This window comes from Myotis daubentonii, chromosome 5 (assembly GCF_963259705.1).
Source record: "Myotis daubentonii chromosome 5, mMyoDau2.1, whole genome shotgun sequence".
NCBI classification, from domain to species: domain Eukaryota; kingdom Metazoa; phylum Chordata; class Mammalia; order Chiroptera; family Vespertilionidae; genus Myotis; species Myotis daubentonii.
In genome coordinates this window covers 93,402,214-93,426,058 of record NC_081844.1, presented here as the reverse complement: position 1 = coordinate 93,426,058, position 23,845 = coordinate 93,402,214, and the positions used below count along the sequence as shown (strand labels likewise).

The 23,845-nt window shown below is 49.1% G+C and overlaps 1 protein-coding gene across 3 annotated transcripts in view; it reads right to left on the bottom strand.

Annotated features, from left to right (window-relative positions):
* Nucleotides 1–20,877, bottom strand: part of GALNT10 (polypeptide N-acetylgalactosaminyltransferase 10) — a 171,314-nt gene extending 150,437 nt beyond the window's left edge. Inside the window, exon 1 of one of the 3 annotated variants that reach the window (XM_059698999.1) lies at nt 20,120–20,877. In XM_059698999.1, coding sequence (XP_059554982.1) covers nt 20,120–20,278 — 159 coding nt within the window. In that variant the 5' untranslated portion in view covers nt 20,279–20,877. The remainder of the gene's footprint in view (nt 1–20,119) is intronic. The other 2 variants (XM_059698997.1, XM_059698998.1) reach the window with 2 other exon arrangements.
* Nucleotides 20,878–23,845: the final 2,968 nt, after the last annotated feature.

The window sequence follows — 23,845 nt, the reverse complement described above, 5'->3', positions numbered from 1 at the left end:
CATTTTTTTTCTTTCATGGATCAACAAAATCTAGCAGGGAAAATCTGCCAGGGTCCACTCACAAGCAAAAAGCAGTTACTTGGAAATGAACATGAAAATATAAATGTAGTTCCCAGTAGATAAACCTTCTAATGCAAATACCAGGCTGTTATCCAATCTACCTGGAACATGGTTTAACCAGGAAGCAATGACAGACCAGAAGCAGGTCCCAAACCACTCTAAGGGATGCCACCTTTCTGTTCTTTCGAAGGCTGGAAGGTTTTCAGTGAGTAAAGTCTAAGCCCCAGAAAGTTGCATTTTATTGTTATAAATTTAAAACTTTCAAATTAACAACATTCTTTACTGTAAGTTAATCAATGAGGACAATAAGGTTGTTTTGATCAGCAAATAATTTGACCTCAGGAATTAAAGACAATGGAGCTTACAGCTTACATCTGCTTCAAAGTACAATTTCTCTATTTTGCCTTAGTTGCCCAATGTTGAGAAAACCTTTCCGATGTAATGGACAGTATTTATATTTGACAAATACAGTGGGGCCTTGACTTACCAGTGTCCCGACTAACGAGTTTTTCGAGATACGAGCCATCTCTCGGCCGATTTTTTGCTTTGAGTTGCGAGCTAAAATTCGGGTTACGAGCCAGCTTCAGATACCCCACCGCTAGTTGGCACAGCGAACGTCACAGTGAACGCCACAACATCAGCCCAGCATCACGTGTCTCACTCGTTCACTGTTGATTTGACATACGAGTAATTTGAGTTACCAGCTCCGTCACGGAACGAATTAAACTCGTAAGTCAAGGCCCCACTGTAAGTACATGCATTTCTTTTTAACACAGCCTGCCCTACAACCTCAGGATTCTCTTCAATTAAACAGATGCTGAAAGAATAAGCTGGTGACCTTCAACGTGTAAAAATGTATAGAACAGCAGTCGACAACCATTTGGACTTCACGGACCACCAGTCGTCCGCGGTATAGAACACACAGAAGTGGTTTTTAAATTTTTTTTCTTATTATTACAGCTTTAAGAAGAGTTAACAGCATTTGAAACAATGTTTACAGAAACCCTGAAGCACCCACTTGGACCTCCACAGACCGTTAGTGAAGTGCGGGCTGGGATGGTCTCCGAGGCCCCCAGGCTGGCCCCGCCTCCTCACCACTACATCTCGAACAGAAAGGAATGAAAACTCCCGTGGCGGAAGCAGGCCTGAAGCAAAAGGGCTTTCCACCTGTTTCTCGCCACCCCCAATTCAGGGGGAAACTGGGGAGGGGAAGGAGAGAAGGTAATAATTCCTGCCTCACACAGCACCTTCTCAGATAAATCCATGTACTAGTCTACCTAGAGCTGGAAAAACCACCAGCCGGAAAAGAGAAAGGTATTCAGATGCCCAGAGCTAAGAGGCCTACCAGGTCCTCCTCCTGCTCCAGGGGTGCAGCCTGAGTCCTGCGACTCAGTAGTTTCTGGTACAGAGAATACCAGATCCCCCTGAACAAGCAATTTAAATGCTCTGGAGAGCAGCTAACATACCTGCAGCAGTAACGTGTACAGACGGCAGATCTGCACAATGCATGCTATGGCACGCTTATTCATGTTCAACCATGACGTTATTCTTTTGCTGTCTATCTTAGGGAAAAGAAAAATCACTGGTCTATCCTATATCCAGAAGAACTGAAGGGCTGGGATGATGAGGAGAAAGAAGAAAAGGGAGAGGTGGTGACCTCCTCGTCCCTGGAGCTATTCAAGGCAAGACTAGACTATCTTTGAAGGCTGCTGCAGAGAGGATTCCTCCCCAGGGTGAGACGCACAAATGATTCCTATAGTTCCCTTCCAATTCAAACTCTGTTTCTAAAAATAAAAGCAATCCTTTTACAATTTATTTTTTTTATAACCACACAAATTACACATGTACGCAGTCGTATCTCAGTACCAACAGTGGTATAATGACATTTACAAGGCATATTTCCCACATGTGTTTTCTCAGATAATCATCCCTGCAACACGGCTATTACTGTCCTTATTCCCATTTTAAAGCTGGGACAGGGGCTCTGAGTTTAAGTAATTGCTCTGAGGTCAGACTAGCTGGAGAGCAGAAATCACAGACAGTGCCAGGTTTCTCTCTGACATTCCTCCTCCTCCTCCTCCTCCTCCTCCTCCTCCTCCTCCTCCTCCTCCTCCTCCTCTCTTTCTCCTCCACCTCTTCTTCTTCCTTCCCCTTCTCCCCTTTTTGTCTTCTGGTAACCACAGTTAAACAATGGGAAAATGGAGGGAACATACTGAGAAGGAGCATCCTAGACAGGTACCTGACTGAATCCCCTCCCATCACTTTGTACCACGAGATGAATCAGGGAGGACCTACTCATAACCTCGGTGGGTAATGAATATACTAAGATATACAATCATTTTTTTAAAGATAGGTTCATGCACATCCAAATTAAAAAAAATTAGTCCCCTTTTTAAGTTTAAATAAGGAAGTGCTTTAAAGTGAAGAAATGAAAGGAGGAAGATCCCACCCCCTCACACCCCGCCTCGCAAAGAAGGTTCTGTTATTCCCAAGGGTGTGACTGAGTGCAGGCAGCTTCTGAGATCACACTGAATGAAACATTCCGATGAATTCCACAATGAAACGGCACAGAAGACAAATGTCAATTCATTAAAGAAGACAACAATGATTAATTCTAAACGGTATGTCCTCCAAATTGGTTATTAGATTTGAATTTTCAAAAACAGAACCACCTGGTTCTTAATTTTGTTTGGAGGCTGCTTTGATACTCAGAATTCAGATCAAAACTGATTTATCTCCAAAATGTTTTAGCAAAGAGGGTGTGGGTGGCAGTGGTAGGGAGGAGTGATCCCCATCAGCCTTTCTATGTTCCAACTGCTTAAAAAGCCACAATTTCTCAAAGAGTTGGGAGGAAAAGCCTAGGGCCAGAGTTTTATCGTTTTCAAAACACACCCTCCCCATCTTCTTTCTTCTTTGTAATGGAGAACCCTGGAGGAGGGATGTTGCCAAGCCCCTTTTGTCAAAGAGGTCCTTGGGGCCCAGAGTGTTAATAATTGGCTCAAGGACACAGGGCACAGATTTACATCCCGACTGATACTCAGTCTCGTGTCCCTTTCTTCCCAAAAGGGAAAGCACTTCCAAAGAAAGTTGCCAACTCAATTTCTGCTTCCTCAACCCCAGCTTAGCCACCATCTGGGCTTGTCTCATCTCAAATCATTATAACAAACTAACGCAAAGAACCTGAGGACAGCACAGCTGTGTGTTTGACTCAGAGCCGGTAACAGCAGCAGTAGTAGCTAATGCTTAGCACAATCTGGCACTGGGCTGAGAACACCGAACACTTTCACATGCGTTTTACAGATGAGGAAACTGAGGCACAGAGATGTTAATGTTGCCTGCTTAAGGCTCTAAAGTGCTAAAGTAGAGAAGCTGGGATTTAAACCTACAGGGGCCTGTGGTTTTAATCCCTTCGCCACCACTTACTGGCTGTGTGAGCCTGCACAAGTGACTTAATTTCTCTCCACCTTACTTTTGTGATCTGTAAAATGGGGATAATAATAACAGCGACCCATAAGGCAGTTCAGGGCAATAAATGAGATAACATAAGTGAAGCACCTGGCATCAGGACTACGCATTGCAAAAGTCCAAGGGATACCGTCCACAAACGGAGATGTGCACCGCACCCATCACGGTGAAAATGCTAAATGCTAGCATCAGGATTCACGATCCTGGGGGACAGAGCCAATAATCAGGGGCAGTAACCTGCTCTGAACGGCTCTCGTCTGCTGTCCATCCGGACTTAGTTTTCCATGGGAGAGCTCAGCTCATGTGACAAATCCTGGGGCATGTCTTGCTTCCCCAGGCAGATGTAAACTGGGATCCCTGAACCACCTGCAGTGCCGAGCACACAGGAGGCCCTCGGGAACTGTGGTGGTTTTTAAATGTCAAGTTCTTTCACACTCCTCCCTTCAAGGGGTGTCCATGACAATGTTGGAGTCTAGGTCAGATAAGGATTGTGGCTTCCGGCCTGCTCTCTCTCAGACCACTTGCTCTGGGAAAAGCTACGCAATAGGGACACTCAGCTTCCTGTAGGAAGGTCTAGGCGGTGAGGAACGGAGGCCTCAGGCCAACAGCCACGTGAGTGAGCATCTTGGAAGCGGATCCCCCACCCCAGTCAAGACGTCAGATGACTGCAGTCCTGGCCAAGATCTTGATTGCAATCCCATGAGAGACCATGAGCCAGAACCACCCAGCTAAGCCTGAATTCCTGACCCACAGAAGCTGTGAGGTAATCAGTGTGTGTTGTGATAAGCTTCCGAATTTTGAGATAACTGTTATACAGCAATATATAGCCAAAAGAGGAACCACATGGGATTCTCATAAGATAACATGCAAGCAGACAACAGGAAAGTCATAGTTTTAGGGCGGAAGGGACGACATTCCTGGATGACAGCATCCCTGTTATTAAACTAAAAAAGAAATCAGATGAAAGTCTGGAGACGGACGAGCTTCATGCATTCAGGCTTTGGCTCAGAAATCACCTTACGAAAAAAGGGGGAAGTGGAGAGGAGGACACCCAGGCTAAGGAAGGCTGGCCGAGCAGCTCAGCACTCCCCTCCCACAGAAGATCCCCTACTGGGGATCAAGCCTGCAACCCTGCGCATGTGCCCTGGCTGGGAATTGAACCGTGACCTCCTGGTCTATGCTCAACCGCGGGGCCACACCGGTCGGGCCCCACATTCTTTAGATCATAGTTAGAGTTCCCTTTACTTCGTCATAGACAGTCCTTCATTACTCCAATCTCCTGTCCTAATTAATAACTCTTTACATCGGATGTTCCATGTTCATGGGTGGTTTCTCTTTCCTGATTGAATCCTGACTAACATAATTCTGAATCCTAAAATGTGCCTCATACAGAGGGCTGAGGCGAAGGGATTCTGGACCTGACATGATAACAGTGTCTATGAACCATTCCTTATATGCCAGGCACTGTCCCAGGTGCTGTGTGTGTACGAACCAATTTAATCCTGATAACTATCCTATGGTACTACTGCCATGCCCATTTTATTTGATTTACTTATTTTTGAATTTTCATAAGAGTTTATTTGAGTCAATCTAAAGACATACCAGGGAGCAAGATCTCAAGTGCTCCTAGCATGGCCATTTTAAAGTAGAGGAAATGGGGAGACAGAAATTCGGGAACTTTCCCAACAGCTAGTCAAGGGCAGAGCTGGGATTCAGACCCAGGCAAACTTGTGGCCCTGTGACCCTAGGGGTGAGGTGGGGAGGGGGCAAGGAGAGAGGTGGCAGCAGGGACATCAGCTCGAGGGCTACTGTGCATCCTCTCCCATGCTCTCGGGGTGCAGGGCCCACTCCTCTGACTGCCTACGTCTCACAGCCCTCGAACGATCTGCCCAGTGGTCCAGCTGGTCCTCAAGGGCAGAGACCACGTCCTTGCCGGCCGGAATGTCAAGTGCTTAGCAGAGAGCCAGCCTGGGCACATTCGGTACTCAGTCAAAAGCTGCAGGCTGAACGACACTCTGAATGAAGCAGAACCTCAGGTGCAAACGCCAGCTCAACGATGGGCTGAGCTCCTAGTCACACCCTGTGCTGGGCGTGCTCTGGCCCCAAGTCCTGTCCTGGGAGCTCCTGTCTCACCTGGCCTCGCATGAAGACATCTGACAGTGGTGACACAATGACCTGCTGGGTCTCTTTCAACTCTTGAATGCCAGGACCCTCCACAAAGCAAACCTGGTCCCGCGACTTCTCTGCCCAGCACGTCTCTGGGAACCGCAAGTGAAGTTCAGCCCGTGGACCTGGCCCCACCAGCGTTCTTGCCTCTCCAAGGCCCACTCCCGACATTACTTTTTAGGGGCCAGGTCCACGGGCTGAACTTGGGAGACCCTGAGCACACCATGCTGTTTTGCCCACTCTGGGCTTGGGACTGCGCTCCCACCCTGCCCCCAGCCCTCTCCCTGCCTGGCTGCACCAGCCCACTCACCTTCAAAGCTTGAGGTCAGGATTCCCCCCTCAGACAGCCTTTCCTGCTCCAACTGCCCTGCCCATCTGGTCTAAGGGATTCTGGACCTGACATGATAACAGTGACTCTTCTAAGTGCTCACACAGTGGGATCCCTGCAGCTACGAGAGAGTCCCATTGTATTCAGCTGGACCTGTCTGGTGTGTGGAGCCAAAGGCACAGGTAAAGGCTGAGAACTGCAGGGCAGTCACAGCTCCATCAGTGACCAGCTGCATGCCCTTGGGTGGGACATTGCCTCTCCCTGGTGCTTAGTGCCCTCCTGTGTAAAATGGGGATATTTATAGTGAGCACGCCTCTGGGTTGCTATGAAGATTAAGAACAGTGATGTATGTAAGGCACTTGACACTGTGACTGGCCAAAGCAATCTGCATAGAAGTTACTATTAAGAGTGTCTGAAGCTCAGCGGCTGCAAGTTACCTAGTTAGGTGGCCTCACTACTTGACAAGGTGTCTGGACCACAGCATGCATGTGGATGAATGAACAAATTCATCCTCTCTCTTAACTCCCACAGCCTCCAAACTAGTCCCCTGGCCTCCAGTGGAGGGCTCCTGCATTGCCATATCCACTTTTCTGAGGCCTTCATCTGACCAGGTGCTCTCTGTAAAACTATTGATGACTTCCCAGTGCCCTGATGTCCAGTCTGCCGCACCCCGTGCTCCAGCCCTCACCTCCCACAGTTACTCTCTAAGAGACATCTGAAGGCTCAGTGATTGGCTTACTCCCTGCTCCGTGCACAGGGTCTCTCCTTTCTGCCACCTGAGAGCCCTCAATCCTGGGATGAACACTTTTGTAAATTCCTAACTTTTCTCAGGACCTTAAAAGTGACCACCTTTCAGAAGTCCATCCGACCTCAACCAGTGCAATCTCCTCCTCTTCCACCCACACCACCTGGCCGGCTCCTGCAATATAAGGATGCTCTCTGCCTTGTGCACCACATCACCATGAACTTGTCCATGTCCCCTTGTAGCAAGGAGCTCTCTGAAGGCAGCAGCTGCTTTCTGTACCTACCACATAGTAGCCCCCCAAATCAATTACCTGGGGACACAGGATAAAAATAAATTGTTGAAATCATGGTCGTTGGAACTCAGAAAAAGAAAGATAACACCGTTAAGTAAAGGCAGCACCATGTGTTTACTCATTGGTACTCAAGGTTATTAGCCAAGTTAAAAAAAAAAAAAAAAGAGTTTGATCTCTTAACAAGGAGAGTGGCTTTATAAAGAATGCATATGTGCAGGATAATATGCTAATCCTCCATAGGAAGAGAGGATTTTCCCCATGAATTAAAAAGGAATCGAAGTCCCTAGAAGAGATTAAGACAATTATCCTGCCTTTGCAAAGTGTTTTACCCACTCCGCCCAAACACAACACAGAACCACATGCATGTACACACACAAAACAATGTGATGAGACAGTGGGAGATGTTCCATGTGTTGGTTTCCTGGGGCTACCTAAAAACGTACCACAACCTAGGAGGCTGAAAACAACAGAAATTTATGGTCTCACAGTTCTGGAAGCTGCGAAGTGGAAATCAAGGTGTTGGCCGGGCCATGCTCCCTCCAAAGCCTCTTCCAGCTGCCCTAGGCCTTCCTTGGTTTATGCCAATCTCTGCCTAAGTCTTACCAAGGCCATCTCCCTCTCTGTGTCTCTCCTCTTACAAGGACAGTAGTGAGTCCCATAGGATTAAGGGCCAACCCTGTATGACCTTATCTTATCTAAATACATCTGCAATGACCCTATTGCCAGAGATCACATTCTGAGGTACTGGGGGTTAGGACTTCAGCATATCTTTTTGGGGGACGTGATTCAATCCATAATAGTCTACTCATTGATTTAATGGGAGATGTGGTTCTGGGAGAAGGACCTACCCAAGGTCACACAGCAACTCAAGGTGGTTCCTCCACCAGGAAGAGATGACAACAGGGTCAGCAAGCTGCAGCTCGCTAAATCCAGTCTGCTGCCTGTTTTTGCAAAGCTATGTTGGAACACAGCACGCTCATTCATTTATGTACTGTCTCTGGCTGCTTTCACACTGTAATGACAGAGCTGAGTAGTCAGAGCAGAGCCTACATGGTCCACAAGACCTAAAATATCCCCTGGTCTAAAAGAATAGATGAAATACACTGGCCAAGTTTGGAGATGGACATTCTAGAAAAGAGAGGAAGCTTAGGCCCAGGTGGCAGTCCTATAGGGTTCTTTCTCTCCAGCTGGAATCTCATCTAAGGGGCTGTCTGGCTGAGAAGTCTCCTTCCACATTACCTCCTTCTGCCTAGAGAAATGGCAAAACACAGCACTCTGTCATCCATACCACTAATGTTATACAAATTACCCTCTATAAGCATTTCCAAGGGACAGAAATTAATTCTAACTGGAAAGATCAGAGAATACTTTCTGGGAAAGGATAGATTTGAGAGGAGCCTAAAAGATGTGTAGTGACCACTCAAGAAATCCTCTAAGTCACCCTGAGCCGTAACATATTACCTAGCACTCTGCTGAACTAAAGGGAGTGAGTTCCCCATCGCTGGAGGTGTTCAAGCCAAACATGACTGACCATTTGGAAGGGATGAGGTTGGGGAGATGGGACACGATGAAAGACTGTCCCCTTGGAACTGTGGGTTCCACAGTGGTAGTGGCTTCTTTTGTCTCATCTGTCATCGTATTTGCGTCAGGAGTAGAGGGAGAGACAGAGAGACATACAGAGACAGGGAGAGAAAAGGGTTGAGAATAGGAGAGGAGTGAAAGAGTCACACTCACACTCAAAGTCAAAAAAAGCCTACACAAACCCATACCAGGCTTTTTTCCTCTCCTAAAAGCTACAGAGAAAAAAAGAGAGAGCAAAATCCTGACAATTAGGGTTAAAGCTAATCAAATGTCCCTTTAATACCTCTGGCTTGGCACCTAGCAGCCTTCTTAATGTGCCCCATTGTTCCCTGGCAGGGCCCTTGGCTGCCTCACAGCAGACAGCAGTACCTGACAATGGCCCGTGTGTGTGTGTGTGTGTGTGTGTGTGTGTGTGTGTGTGTGTGTGTGTCTGGGGGGGCGGGGGAGGGAAAGGAAGAGTTATCTGTATTCTGCTGTATGCCAGGAAGGTACTATTCCCACTTTATGGGAGAGGAAATGGAGGCCAAGGGCGGTTAAATGATTTGCCACAGGCATCAGTACGGAGGAGCACTGTAAGAATGCGTTTCCGTCCCACCACTTACTTATTTCCTCTGCATTCCTGGAAGTTCTTGAAGCTTCCTGAGCCTCACTTTAACCACATGCAAAACAGAGCACTTGCCTCCTGGGGTTATAACTCTAATGAAATAGATGGGCACAGTGCGTGGCTTGCAGCAACCGCTCAATAAGTTATCAGTCATCACTGTGGAGCCAGGACTCAGAGAGAGAGCCTGGCTCTCAGCCACACCAGCAGCCACCTAGAACCTCTACGGGAAGGTTCCTGAAGGGGATGGAGCCGCAGCCACTCCTGTCCTGGCAACGCTGGCTGTGTGCAGCTGAACTGCCTCACCCAGTGATCTCTGGGGGCCCCAAATGACTCTCACACAGGCTCTCTCTTTTCCAGAAATGCCCGAAGGCCCTTGAGGCCCCTCCCACAGAGAATTCGGAAAGTGCCACTTCTGCCAGGAAAGCCATCTTTCCTCTCGTTTCACAGACTCCTAGACCCCCCCCCTTCCCCCTGCCCCCCTCCCCCCCCCCCCCGCCCAACAGGAATGCACATTCTGGGGTTTCCTGACGTGCCAGGAAGCACGAGGCCAAAAACAAAGTGGACCCTGTATGCACTCCATTTCCAACAAGCCGACGGCAGCCCTGACACAGGGGGAGCGAACTTTACTAGAGAGGGCAGCCCTCAAGCTCAGACACCTACAGACTCAGAGAAGCAAGAGAAGTGATTGTTGGGCTCAGATAGAGCAGGAAGAGCTGAAATAAACTTAAGTGAGTTTGTTCAAGAGCCTGTGGTTTATATATTTATATTTCCAAGTAACCGTCTTCTTTTTCTTTTCCTGAAAAGTACATTAGGCTGACAGCACGATTAGCCTCAACTTAACTGGCTCTGTGAATATTCCTATCACTTCTGCTCTTTGAACCTTGTTTTTCCTCATCTCTAAAGTGCAGGCCATAGGCCCCACCCTGCCTCCACCATGATATAAAGAGAACACCCAAATGTCTCCAGAGGCCAGGCTGGTTGTGCCGAACCCAGGTTTGGGGACACAAAGCAGAGCTGGGACCATGGCCACCGGGAGATCTGGCCTGCCTCGAGGGGGCAGCTGCTACCCAGACCCAGCCACTTTTTGTGATACTGGAACCCAGGCCCTGGTGCCAGACTTTTCCATTTCCCCCCAAAAGGCAGAAATGAGAATTTTTTTAAAATGTGAAATATTCCGATGTTTAGGTACTGATAACTTATTAACATTTAAAAATAAAGACACCCAATCATCCCTGGGCCAGCACTAGGTGAGCCATAAAAAACATACCTGCCAGTTTACAACCTCCATGAAAGTACACATGAGGGTTTTAAATACTATAAAGGTCAAATAAAGTAATAAAAGGAGTTCTCTGAAGGAGACAGCCATTAGGGTTTATTATCAATAAAATAACCAGGAATCCAAACCACAGCCCCTGGTGCCCCAAGAATAGAAACACCAACTTCATTCACTCAAGTCAGGTGCCAAATGTAGAAATTGGTTATTTCACAAATAGATGTGCACACATATACACATTTTAACTGTCAGCAGCTGACTCTGATCAATACTCAGGAGGAAACATGCAAAAATAACAGTTTTCAGTTGAGCACATACAATGTGCTTTAGCAGCAGGAAGTGATTTTCACACACACTCCCCCGGAGGCTGTTTCCAACCTACTCCCTTGAAGAAGCCACCTCCCTCCAGCCCCCACTGGTCCCCTCTGCTCAGCAGCCCGCCACTTGGAGGCTCACCTTTGCGACCCATGGAGGAGACCCACACAAACACACAACCTTGTTAACTGGAGTCTCGGGAGGCTGCCCAGGGAGGCGCCCAGGAGGCACGTGGGCCTGCTGTAATCTGCCCTGGCACGGCCGTCTGCGCATGCAACTAAGGGAAGAGCTTTCCAGAGCCCAGGCTCATGGGACCCTGGGCGATAACCTCCCACCGTGGCCTCCTGTCCAGGGGAAGGGGGTGGGCTCACCGAGGTCACAGGCCCAGTGGGTGGGGAGGCAGCAGAAAGGAGCCTGGGGCTGTAGGCTCCACTTGCAGGAGGCACTGGGATTGGAATCCTGTTGCCATCACTTTCCAGCTGTGGTTACATCACTGAACCCCTCTGCACCTCACTTCTCTCATCTTTAATGTAATCTGATCCTCTCCACGGCACTGTGCAGCAGCAGTCACTGTGCTCATTTTAGGAGGAGAAGCTTTGATTATTATGCTCATTTTAGGAGAAGACTGCAGCTTCAGAGGCTGGGCAGAGCTAGGCCTGGTTCCTGATCCCACACTCTGTGTAGCTCAAGGGAGAGGTTCCTAGGGTCTCCTCAATGCTACCCCTTCCCAAGAGGCCTCAAGTTTAGTAGCACTGCTCTCTCCCACCATGGCACCTCATTCTACAGGATGGCAGAGCACCCATCCTGAGAGGGCAACAGACCATGGACATCAGAGGAAAAGGAAGCTATAGGGCCTGGGAGAGTCCTTGCAGCCCACAGTGGAGGGATTTTCCCAGTGCACTGCCTATCCCAGATCTAAAATCTAAGATCCAGACTCTGAGCTGCTTGCACCTAATATTGTGCCACTAGCAGGCTCCACAGGGCTCCCCTGGGAGTGCTGGATGGCAACTCCAGGAATAGAAGTTCAAAGGCAGGACCTCAAGTGCTCCTGGGGAAAGTAGAGTGGCCCCTGGAGAAGGCGAGGTCTGCCTCTTGGGGGTGCTGGCAAGCTGGGGATGTGGGCAGAGAGGAGTTCCCTGATGGGCTCCCAATAGCATTTGTTAAATATAAGGTTCCCTGACCCACCCATAATGGCCCCATCAGGCTCCTTGGGTGCGGGCTCCCCAGGGATTCTGAAGCGCCATGCAGTTCAAGAAGAACCATTCCTCGGGCTAAGCTGCCTGCACTAGGCCAGCAGTTCCTGAGTACCAACCCTATCATTCATTCGCTTGTTTCTTCAGTCATCATCAAATGTTTGGGGCAAACAAGAGTGGGTGGCCAAGATGGAGGTTAGCTGCTGCCTGCAGGAGCAGCCAGTCTGGACAGATTAAAAATGATTACTACACTGCAAGGTACATTTACATGTGGGGTTCTGCTCTGAGACCCCGACTCACCCTTGCTACCCCAGGTTGCCCCGGTTTAGGAGGGAGGTTGCGGGGAAGAAGTGGGCCAGAGGCTAGGGAGCCGTGTGTGTGGAGTCCCAGAGGCACGTAGAACACACCAGCAGGAGCAGGAAGGGAGAAGCAGAAAGAAACACCAGGCTGTGCTGTCCTGAAGGCCTCTGATCGAAGTAGGCCGACGAGAAAATCAAAGCTTGGGGGATCTGAGACCTGTGAGAAAGCCGAGGGCTGGAGTGGCCCATGCATGCTTCCCGGAGGCGGCAAAGGATACTTCCTAGAAGGAAGCAGAGGATCTGGGTTCTCTCCCAGGGTGGGAAGCAGCTAGGTCTCCCCCCAATGACTGCCTCAGATATCAAAGAATCGGGGAGTGGGACACAAAGAACTGCCTGTGCATGCACAGCTTCCTCCCCACACCAGATCACTTCTGAACCCTGTGCTATCGGGCCAACCACCTATGCTGGGATGGCTGACCTTCCAAATGACACCGGAGGCATCCTTCCCTCCCTTGGCCACAGGCACTACACACTGCCTCACAGTGTCTCAATCTAGGAGGAATGGCTCCTTCATTTGCTCCTACCTGTGAACGATTGTGACTATCTGACAAGCTGCACAGATAAAGGGCCTATTAATCCACTGCCTAGCAGAAGAAATGCTAAATAAATGGTAGCTGCTATTATTATTAACAGTATCATGCTCAGCATCATTGTCCTTAGCATCATTTTATGATGTGGCTTTTATCGCCAAACTGAAGAGAATTCAGCTTTTGAAACTCAGACGTCTCTCAAAACCAAAGGGAAGGAAACAAATGGGCCTGCTTTCCCCGCTTTCTTCTTCTATCTATACTCAGCAGAGGGCACCAAACAGGAACCATCCAAAGATAAGAGAGAAGAGAGACACATGGAGAGAAAGCTACACACTCATAAATACACACCCACCCACCCCAGCAAGCGGAATTGTTTAGCTTCCTCTAGCTTCCAAAGTATGAACACTCCGCCTCCTCCAGCTAAGAGGGCCAAAGCTGAAGAGACAGAAGTTCTTTTTCAGCTTGAGAGAAATTTTCAATGAACTGACTTTTAATGTGTGTGTGAAGGGGCGGGGGCAGCTCTCAGGACGCCTGTGAGGGGGAAGGAAGGCAGCAGCAGCACTCACACGTAAGATGAAATAAAGGCGGCTTTCAACTGCTCCTCGGCTCAACCCTCTACTCCAGCTGGCCAGCATCTGCACCAAGCCGCCCTCAGGAGGAAACTGAGGCCCACAGAGGGAAGCCTCTCAGCCAAGGGTGGGGCAGAATGAGAATCAGACTCCAGACTGCAGGTTCAGGGATCAAAACAGAGTGCAGGATGGCCAAGGGGTTTTATCTCGAGGACCACGTCTGATCCCTCAACTGCCTGGGATCCTGTGTCAGCAGGATTCTGAAGGGAACATTTGCTGGCTTCTTCCCCAGATTTCATTTCGCCTCCTCCCCACCCGATTTTTCCCAACTGCTCTTCCTAGGATTTGGGTGGCCTGAAGCGACCAGTAGCTCTAGAGTGGACTAAGTCTGTCAGCATCAACTGTGAATGGTCCAGAGAGCACATTAGATCTAAATTGGGCCAATAATACCTGAGGAGACCTTGCTAGGGCTCATAAGGAAAGACGTTTCCTCTCTTCTCCAGAAGCTATCAGAAGTAACAGACTCTTTCCTCTAGGATCTGGGTGTGAATATCAGATGGGAAAGAGTTGCAACCATTTTTTTTCTACCATGGGGGCTCAGTCAGGACATGAAACCTCTGGATCACACCACACCTGAAGTCAATTGCAATTACAGGAGCTAACTAATAAATTCCCTGACTCATGTCAGTCCACGTGGCTTAATTCATTCTGTTACGTGCAACTGACAGAGAATCTGAAGTGGCTCCTAAGCTGAGATTAGTCCATCTACCACGGATAGCAGTGATGGTGTCACCTGGGATGCTACATGTTGCCGGGAGCCGGTCCATGCTTGCTGTTTCAAGGGACCTGGCATATATGGCATACTGTTCTTAATATGTTTGCTCACCTTCTTAGCACTATGTGTTTTAACCAAGGTCACCTCTCCAAGAAAGGTTGAATCCCCAGGTAGGGATTTTCCCCTGAAGTTAGGGAGGGAATAAAACCTCTTAACTAAGTGCCAGGCGGGTAATTAATCATTTTAACTACGAACAATCATGCTTAAGCTACATAATCTTTACTCCCTGGAATGGAGATAAGAAACGCCCTAACCTTTGGAATAGAGATTGATAGGATTAGAATCAACTGGTATAAATACAGATGGAACAAGACAGCAAAGGACAGAACTTAAGAAGAGAGCCAAGAAGACAGAATGGTGACCAAACCTGGTTAGAGATCTCAGACAGAACCTGGCTGGAGAACCTAGCGAGGGAACATGGCTACAGAACCTGGCTGGAGAACCTAGCAAGAGAACAAGGACACAGAACTTGACTGGAGATCCGGGCTAGAGATCCTGGCTAGGCTGCTGATCAACTGAACACTGTCTCCGTGTCCTTCCTTCTTCGCCGACTCCGTCTACGCCTTTGGGAACCCCTGGACCTGCTGGGGTTGGACCCCAGCAACATGTGATGCATCCTTTTAACTCCTCTAATTCCCCTACTGGATCCCTTTGCCACCTTAAAATTTAATCCATTTGACTTGCTTTAAAACTATAAACATTTATAGGGGGGGAAAAGTAAAAAAAAGCCAGGTAAGTTCCAGCAGAGAGCTGGTCTCTGTAAGTGCTGGCCAACAAAACTGGGAGTGATACTCTTGGCTCATGAAGGAAATAATGGAGGAGAAGGATCAAATATTAGCATGTGGAGGGAAAATATTCATGGTCAAACAGAGTAAGAACTTGGAGAGAAGAACTGGCTTCTGATCTGCATGCCTCTCTCTATGAACTGATTTCTCCTCTCCTGGGCCTCAGTTTATCTATCTACAAAATAAGGGGGTGGGACTAGATGACTTCTGGAGCCCCCTTCCTGCTGATATACAACATAACTGACCAAACACATTCTCTCATAAGCCTTTCTCAATGTGCTAGAAGAGGTTGTGGTTCCTACTTTAAGACATTTCGGGGGAGGAGGGGCACAGGAAACTCAGGCACGGAGAGGCTACCTCCTCACCCCACTTCACTGGGCGTGAGGACAGTGGTTTTCGGAGAAGCAGGACTCTTATTTCAGTCTTCCTGGGGGCCAAGCCTTATCTATCAGCTCTTCTTTTACTGGCTCTGACACAAAGATGGAATGCAGAGGGTCAGATACATGCAAAATAAAAAACCCACTGCTAACGCCGTATGAGCGTTTAGCTGTCATGGGACATACTTCTGGCTGCCAAGTTTGCCTCCAGGAGTTTTTCTGCCATGAGATCCTGATGCCATCTCTGTGGAAGAGCTGACTGTGGACAAGGTGCAATTAGCAAGCTTAGATGGTTATCTTTCAAACAGGCCTTTGCTTTTTCATTCCTGTTCCATTAGTTTTTATCGTGTCACTGGAGCCAGCAGATTACAAGCTGAACATCCTTAGACTACAGCCTGCGAGAAGGCATTTGAGTTTGAACATATCTCTAAGTAGTGGCCTCCTCACAAGTTAGATATGGAAGCTTGTTTAAACACACTGCTACTATCCAGGCCTTTCCAGTACATGCTTCCAGACAAACTCATAGAACTCCAGGATGTTAGAGTTGAAAAAGTCCTAACAGTATCTATCCTCTACATCGCATTTGGGTTTCAACTTGCCATTGACGCCACTTGAGTAGCAGTGTTGACAAACAGTCTGAGGCCAAGTCTGGGTTTAATGGGAAAGAGATTGCTTAGCAATGTCTGCCTTGGCCAGGAGAGGGGAATCATCGTTATAACACACAATGACCTTTTCCCCTTCTGAATCTAAGCCCTTTCTTCACAGACGAGGAATCCAAGCCCAGAGAGGTTAAACCACTTTCCTAAGGTCACACAGTAAGTTTAAGGAAGGAGAGAGAACTAGAACCCAGGCCTCTCTTTCAAGGCCTTCCTCAGCTGGGCTCCTAGGGAGATTGCAAGCCCAGGATAAGAGAAAGCAAGTGGGGAGGAAGATTTGCTCAAGTAAATCAACAACCCTTCCCCTGTGGCATCAGGTTTCAGCCTGGCACCAGGCAGAGAAGTGATTAGCCATCTACAGGATCCCAGCCAGCCCCTCTGTGGGAAATTAAGGAAATCATTCCAAGGCTACATTTCTATGGTACTTAACTTTCCGATTGCTAAGGCTCTGCCACCAGGAAGACTAACAAAGGGGGAAAAGGCATTAATTTCTGGGTGTTCTAGGAATAAAGCTCACAATGAAAAATAAAGATACAGTGAGTAAAAACTCTTGATACTTGAAACTTTAAGTCACTGGTATTCCATTAATCCACCAGTTTCTAACCCATAGTCGCTAGTATCCAATGAAGTCATTTCTCACAAGAGATTACAGCTCAGAAATGGGGAGGAACTGCATTGTATTTCCCAGTATGGGGTTTTTCATGGCCAGTTCCCAAGTCCGGAATATGAAACAGACTGGAGAATCAAACCAAGATGTTAAGCAGATGGGGGCGAGGAATGAGAGGGAACCCCAAATTAAAATGAAGATGGCTTCAAGACTGGCTTTTCTTGCTTGGTATTGCAGCTTTCACAGCAGCCAGCTGAGCTGTCTGACCAGATGGATTTGGAAATCCTAAAAGCATTCTGTGTCCTTTATAAATCAGCTGCCCTACCCAGCACCCTCTGGAGCCAGTGTGACAGTTGTATAGACTTAAGTTCTAGCAGATGATAAATGCTCTTAATTTAAAACTCTGTATTCTTCAATCCAGTGGAGAAATCAAGGAGTTAAAGGACCGCTCAAACAACAGTGCATTTGTTACCCTCAAAGAAACTTCTCTCACACCCACAAGGAATATATTTTTCATTTGGATAAAGTCCTGTCAGACTTCCCTCCATAGCCTCTGCAGTTATTTCTTCTGGAAAGATCAACGAGGTGCCCTGGGATGACGCTCAACCATTACAGGAGTGACAGGCTGAGCTCAGAACTGGTCAACCCTGTCGAAAAGAAGCTCCGTGTGCTCAAGAGGCCAGATCTCCCAGACAGCAGCCTGGCACGTTCCGTGCACATCCCGGTATTCTGGGATGAGGGGCAGAGCACCGTCCCTGTGAGAAGTCAGCCTCTTCCCTCAAAGCCAGCTGACATTCAAACACAGGACCGGGGGCCAAGCCCAGCGCTGTGCATCTGCAGGAGAGCGGAACAAATAGGGGACTGTGTGGAAATTTGGCAGCGTGTTCCTGAAAGGCAGAGGATGAATGCAGAATCCTATAGCACCTAGAAGAGCTTGTCATTGGGGAAACAGCTCCATTCTCCTGCTCCCAGGGAGCCAAGACATTTCCTTTAAAGCAAGGATAATCAGTTGGCACCCGCTACCACCACCACCAGACCCCATTCACCACTTCCTCCTCCTCCTCCTCTTCATGATATTGCAGAGCAAAAGAAATGAACGAGAACTAGACCTTCCCAGATGTGCTTGTCTGTCCATGTCAGTTAAGGGCTCTGAGCAGCGCCCAGCTGTTGCTTCCCCCTCTCTCTGCCCAAAAGGCTGCCTTCCTCCATCAATTCCCTGTTGCACAAGTGAGTAATTTACTTTGAAAGTTCAGGCCAAACTGGCAGTTAACCTTGACCTTCTCTCTACACATCTGGGACTATAGAAAATGAGAATCAGGATGTCTGCCATCCACAGCAAATGAAATACGAGGGCTTTCTCCAGGCAGAGGCAGAATGTTATGAGCTATTTTAGAACCAGCCAGAGCTATTCCAAAGGAGAGTTTGCACTTGGGCAGGGCACTCCCCCCATTACCCGAGGCTAAGTCCAGTATGGTGCCCCCACAGCTAAGGATGCTACAAGGGGCTCCTGCCACAGGGAAAAAAAGTGGTCAATGGACTCCTCATTGATTCATTGACGGTATTACAGAATGGTGGAGCTAGACCAATAACCACATTTTACATAAGGAGGAAGGGAGGCTCAGAGATGGACCTGAGAGGTGATTAAGGACATACACAGGGCAGGTAGGGCAGAGGATAGAAGCCTGACCTCCTAACCCTGGCCCAGGATGGGAACAGAAGAAAGAATTCACGAAGCAAACAGCCACAGGAATACAGAATTTAAGGGAGAGGGGTCTAAGTGGGCTGTCAGGGTTTGTGCCAGGGATTTAGGAAAGGAGTTAGGGCCCTTCGTGTCCCAACAGTAAGCTCTACCAGAAAGATCAACCAGGCCCTGCAGGATGGTTTACAACAATTACCGAGCGACAGGCTACACTCAAAATTGGCCAGTTCTGTCGCAAAGAGCCCCGCTCAAGATGCCACTCTCACTACCCAGACAGCAGCCTGATACTGGGAAGCGAAAGGGAAACCATCAGCTTCAAAAGTCAGCTTCTTCACTCATCCTGCCAACAACCAGTCAAACTTGACCCTGCTGCACAAATCATCCGCTTCCCATGGAACAAGGAAATCCCTTCACAAACCTGAAATATCCCACTGTGTGAAACATTTGTCAAGCATGCATTCGCTCACTGTCAGCTACCGAGTCAGGGGCTGGAAGGCTTGGAGCAAACTGACAGGGCTTCTGCTATCAGTCTAAAGTATGTGTGACACACACACACACACACACACACACACACACACACACGCACACACACACACACATACATGGGTGAGTTCAGAGGAGGCAGAACAATTACAATCCTAGCCTATGCTGCAAGAAACACCACACCTGATTAGGCTGAACAAGTTCCGAGGGGTCATGGTACTCTGAGAAGGGACAAGGAAGGCATACGATATTCCATCTTCTGGGCACCGGGCACAAATAGCCTCTGGGAAATTTTGGGGATCTCGCTACCAGAGCCCCCACTTCTGGACCCTCAGAAGGTCGAAAAAACAGCAGGCCCCTCAAGGACCAGGAGCTCACCCCCTTCCCCATCCCTAGGGGCTGAAGCTCCCAGGGGAGCATGATCTTTGCATCCTCCAAGGAACCCACAGGATCTGGAGGGAGGATGAGCAAATAGGGAGGGGTGGGAGGCCCGCCTCCTAACAGATGGGAACACAGGAAAGGGGCTGACCTGAGTAGGGAACACCGAGATCAGCAGGTGGGGGGAGATTAGAAAAGACCAGGACAACATCTAGAACAGCGGTTCTCAACCTGTGGGTCGCGACCCCTTTGGCGGTCGAACGACCTTTTCACAGGGGTCACCTAAGACTCTCATCCTGCATATCAGATAAAATTTACATTACGATTCATAACAGTAGCAACATTACAGTTATGAAGTAGCAATGAAAATAATTTTATGGTTGGGTCACAACATGAGGAACTGTATTTAAAGGGCCAGAAGGTTGAGAACCACTGATCTAGAAGTCCCGGGATCTCCAGGAGTGATCCTGGGATGCGGCATGCCGACAGGATCCTCCAAAAGAGAGATGCTGGGAGGGGCGAGGTGGTACCCACACATGGGCAGAAAGAAGGACGGGAACCTACGGTAAGACCCAGACGTCCAGACTGGGCATCAGGATTCCTGGTTTCCAGTTCTGGTTCTGCCTCTGACGGGCACGGGGTCCTGGACAAGTTCCTGTCCTTCTCTGAACCTGAATCTCCCATCCAAAAATATGGAAAGAAGAGAAGTGTCTCCGGCGCTGACGCTGAGAAGGCAGCGGAAGGCGAAGGAAGGAACCGAAAGCTAGAAGTAAATTAGGGGAGAAAGTGTTCCCAACCCCCAACATCTGGAGGACTCACCTGTCCGGCCGCCGGGGCCACCGCAGCCCCAGGTCCCCCGGAGGTGCTGTCGGGCTGCCGTTCGCGGTACAGCGCCCAGAGCCCCACGTTGGGCAGAAGGACCAGGGCCGCCAGCACCAGCGCCACCGCCTGCAGAAGCCGCTTCTCCTTCCGCCTCATCGGGGCCGGTCAGCCCCGCCGCGTCCCGCCGGTCCCGCCGCGCGGCCCCCAGCTCGGAGCGTCAGCCCGCCCGCCCGCCCTCCCGCCCGGCGGCAGCAGCTCGGCGAGGAGAAGCGGCCACGGCGCCGGCCCCGCTCCAACTCCGCGGCACTTCCGCTGCTCGCCAGCCGGGGAGCCGGGCTGGGCCACCGCGCCGCCGCCGGAGGGGGTCGCCGCCGGCCCCGCCAGTCCCGAGCCCCGGCGACCCGCTCGCTCCGCGCCGACCTCCGATAGATCGGCTGCCGAACACCGTGTGCCGGAGCAAAAACCTTCTTTCGGCTCTTCCTGGTCCGCCCGGGCGCCGCGGGGATCGAGCGCAGACCGCTCCCCCCTCTCGGCCGCGATGGTGCGGTCCGCTCCTCGGCGGGCCCCCGCCCTCAGGAGGTTTGCTAAAGTCCCGGAGTTGGGGAGTTGGGCGCTAACTGGTGCGGGGAGGCTTCTGAGCGTCTTCGCGCGCTGGGGCGCGCTGGATCCACAGCCCGGCCCGGCAACCTCCGCTCCGCATTCCCGTGGACACGCCGCGCGCTCCGCGGGGATGTGCGGGTTGTGCTGGAGCCCGGCGGGATGCTCCACTCCCGCGGCCCCGGGAGCTGGGGCTCCCCACCCACCTCGGCTCGGCTCCGAGAGAGAACCTGCGGACTTACTGTGACCCGGGGCCACACCTGTGAAATGGGGCGACACCCGTGCCTCACGCGCACTGTTTTGCCGGCGGACCCTCGTTTTTCTTCCTTTCGGAGCTCCTGTCGTTAGGTGTGAACGCCTTGTGTCAACTGGAGTGCTGTGCCCGCCTGCCACCTGTCTGTTGACCCTGCAAACCGGCGGGGAGGCGGCCGGCGTTTCTCTGCAGGACCTTTTACCACGAAAGCTCAACCTCCTTGGGGTTGGAATGCCCTCCAGTCCCACGTGTACTAGTAGGCAATCAGCTCATGAAGCCCTTTATTGAAACCTCTTGTCGGTCTCTGGCTCGGGTTAGCGCCTCAGCAAACCCTTAGCGAACGCCTGCTGTGTACCGGACACTGTGCCAGGCACAGGGATGAAATGAAAGCAGACTCGAGCCCCCACATCTGGGAGCTGAAACATCAGACACATAATCGCATCAGACGGCGGAGTGTGTCTGGACCGTGGGGAGGGCTCTGAGCGAGTCTGGCCCTCTGGGCACTGCGGAGGGCCACGGAGCTGGGTGGTGATGCCTGTGACGGGCTCCTCAGTGCTCTTCACAGAGCTGCTTCCTCTGATGCCCAGGGACCACGTGCCCTCTTGGTTGCCTTCCTCTTTTCCACCCCAAAGCGTCCTCTTGATTCTCTCCACCTCCAGCCCAGCAGCTGCCTAGCAGCCCCAGACTTGGACCAGTGTCCTGTTGACTCCTGCTTCCCAGTTCTTCCTGCTCCAGGCGATTCTGTTTTCTGAAATCAAAGCTTACAGATTTCGAGATCTGCTACAAAATCTTCAAAGCTCCCATCACTTTGGCTCTAGAGCCCACACTGTGACCTGCTAGGGCAGATCAAACATCCTTTCCTCCTCTCTGCCCTGACCAATTGCTGGCTGTTTTCTTTGACCACTTAGTTCCTTCTACCCAGAAAGCCCTCCTCTTCCCCATGTATGTCGGTAGAAATCTTGTGCATCTTTCCATGTCCAGTGGAACTGCCATCTCCTCCATGAAGTCCTCCAAAAGTCCTCAGGGGGCTGCTGTCTTTCTTTGGATTTCTGTCACAGTAATGCTTACCTTTTATTGAATGCTACGTCAGGCACCATGTTAAACCCTTGACATGCATCACCTCTTTTAATGTTCACAGCTTCCCTGTGATACAAATGCTTTTCTTATCATCATTTGCAAATGAGACTCAGAATGAAGAAAAGTAAAAGCCAGAGTGATCCTGTTTTAACAAAGTTCAGATAGCATCACACCTCAGCTAAAATTGCTTCAGTGGCTCCCCGCCTCCCCCTGCATTTCTATAAAGAATGACAAGATCCTACAAGGCTAGACATGAATAGCCCTCACCCTTTACTCTCTTCATTATGCCCCAACCCATTGGCCTTCTTGCTATTAATCAGAGAACATCAGGCACATTCCCCATTCCCACCTCTGGGTCTTTGCACTTACTATTACATCTGCCTAGACTGCTCACTCTTCTATCCCTAGTTCCTTACCTAATGCCTTTTAAAAATATTTGTCTTATTGTAATAACATATGCATAATATAAAATTTACCATTTGAGCCATTCAGTGGCATTAAGCACATTCACATTATTGTGCAGCCATCACCACTACCCATCTCCAGAACTTTTTCACCTTCCTAAACAGAAATTCTGTACCCATTAAACACTAATTCCCCATTTCCTCCTTTCAAACCCTGGTAACCATCATTCTACTTTCTGTTTCTATGAATTTGACCATTCTAGGTACTTCATATAAGTGGTATCATACACTATTTGTCCGTTTCTGTTTGGTTTATTTCACTTAGCATAATGTTTTCAAGGATCATCCATGTTGTAGCATGTATCAGAACTTCACCCCCTTTTAAGACTGAATAATATTCGTGTGTAAGTATATACCACAGTTTTTTTTTTTTATCCATTCATCCATTCATGGATATTTGAACTATTTACATCTTTTGGCTATTGTGAAGAATGCTGCTATAACACCCCTTTTTTAAACACTACAGTTGATACACAGTATTTATGTAATTGAATTTCCATCCTGTCTCTGACAAAAGTGAAAGTTCCTTGGGGGGAAGATAATGTTGCAGAATTCCTTCACGTGCCTCCATATCAGGAGCACAATGCTAGAAACAGAGTAGCTAGGATGATCCTTTTATAAACATGAAGCTCACTCTAATCCTGGGAATTCACGTGTGACTTCCCTTTATGTTACATTAACCTATGAGCATCCTTGCCACAGGCCACGGGGCTCTACATCAGTGGTTCTCAACCTTCCTGATGCCGCAGCCCTTTAATACAGTTCCTCATGTTGTGGTGACCCCCAACCATAAAATTATTTTCGTTGCTACTTCGTAACTGTAATTTTGCTACTGTTATGAATCGTAATGTAAATATCTGATATGCAGGATGTATTTTCATTGTTACAAATTGAACATAATTAAAGCATAGTGATTAATCATAAAAACAATATGTAATTATGTATGTGTTTTCCGATGGTCTTAGGTGACCCCTGTGCAAGGGTCGTTCTACCCCCAAAGGGGTCGCAACCCACAGGTTGAGAACCGCTGCTCTAAACCTTTGCCTGGTTCTCTCCCTTCCATCTTTCAGCTACCAAATCAAATGTCCTGCTTCAGAGAGTGCTTCCCTAGCCAACTCATCTAAAATATCAAAGAGTGTCCCCATCACCACCATCTGCTTGATTTTTCTTCAGAACAGATATCATTTTGGTTTCCTCCTCTAGATTGTGAGCTCCAAGCAAGGGGGAACTTTGTAATTTTTTTGTCCTGTATTGTCCTGCCTCTGCTAGCACAGATTTCCTTTTATTTTTCAAATTAGAAAACCCATGCTCCTTCCAGGCAGAGGAAATTGC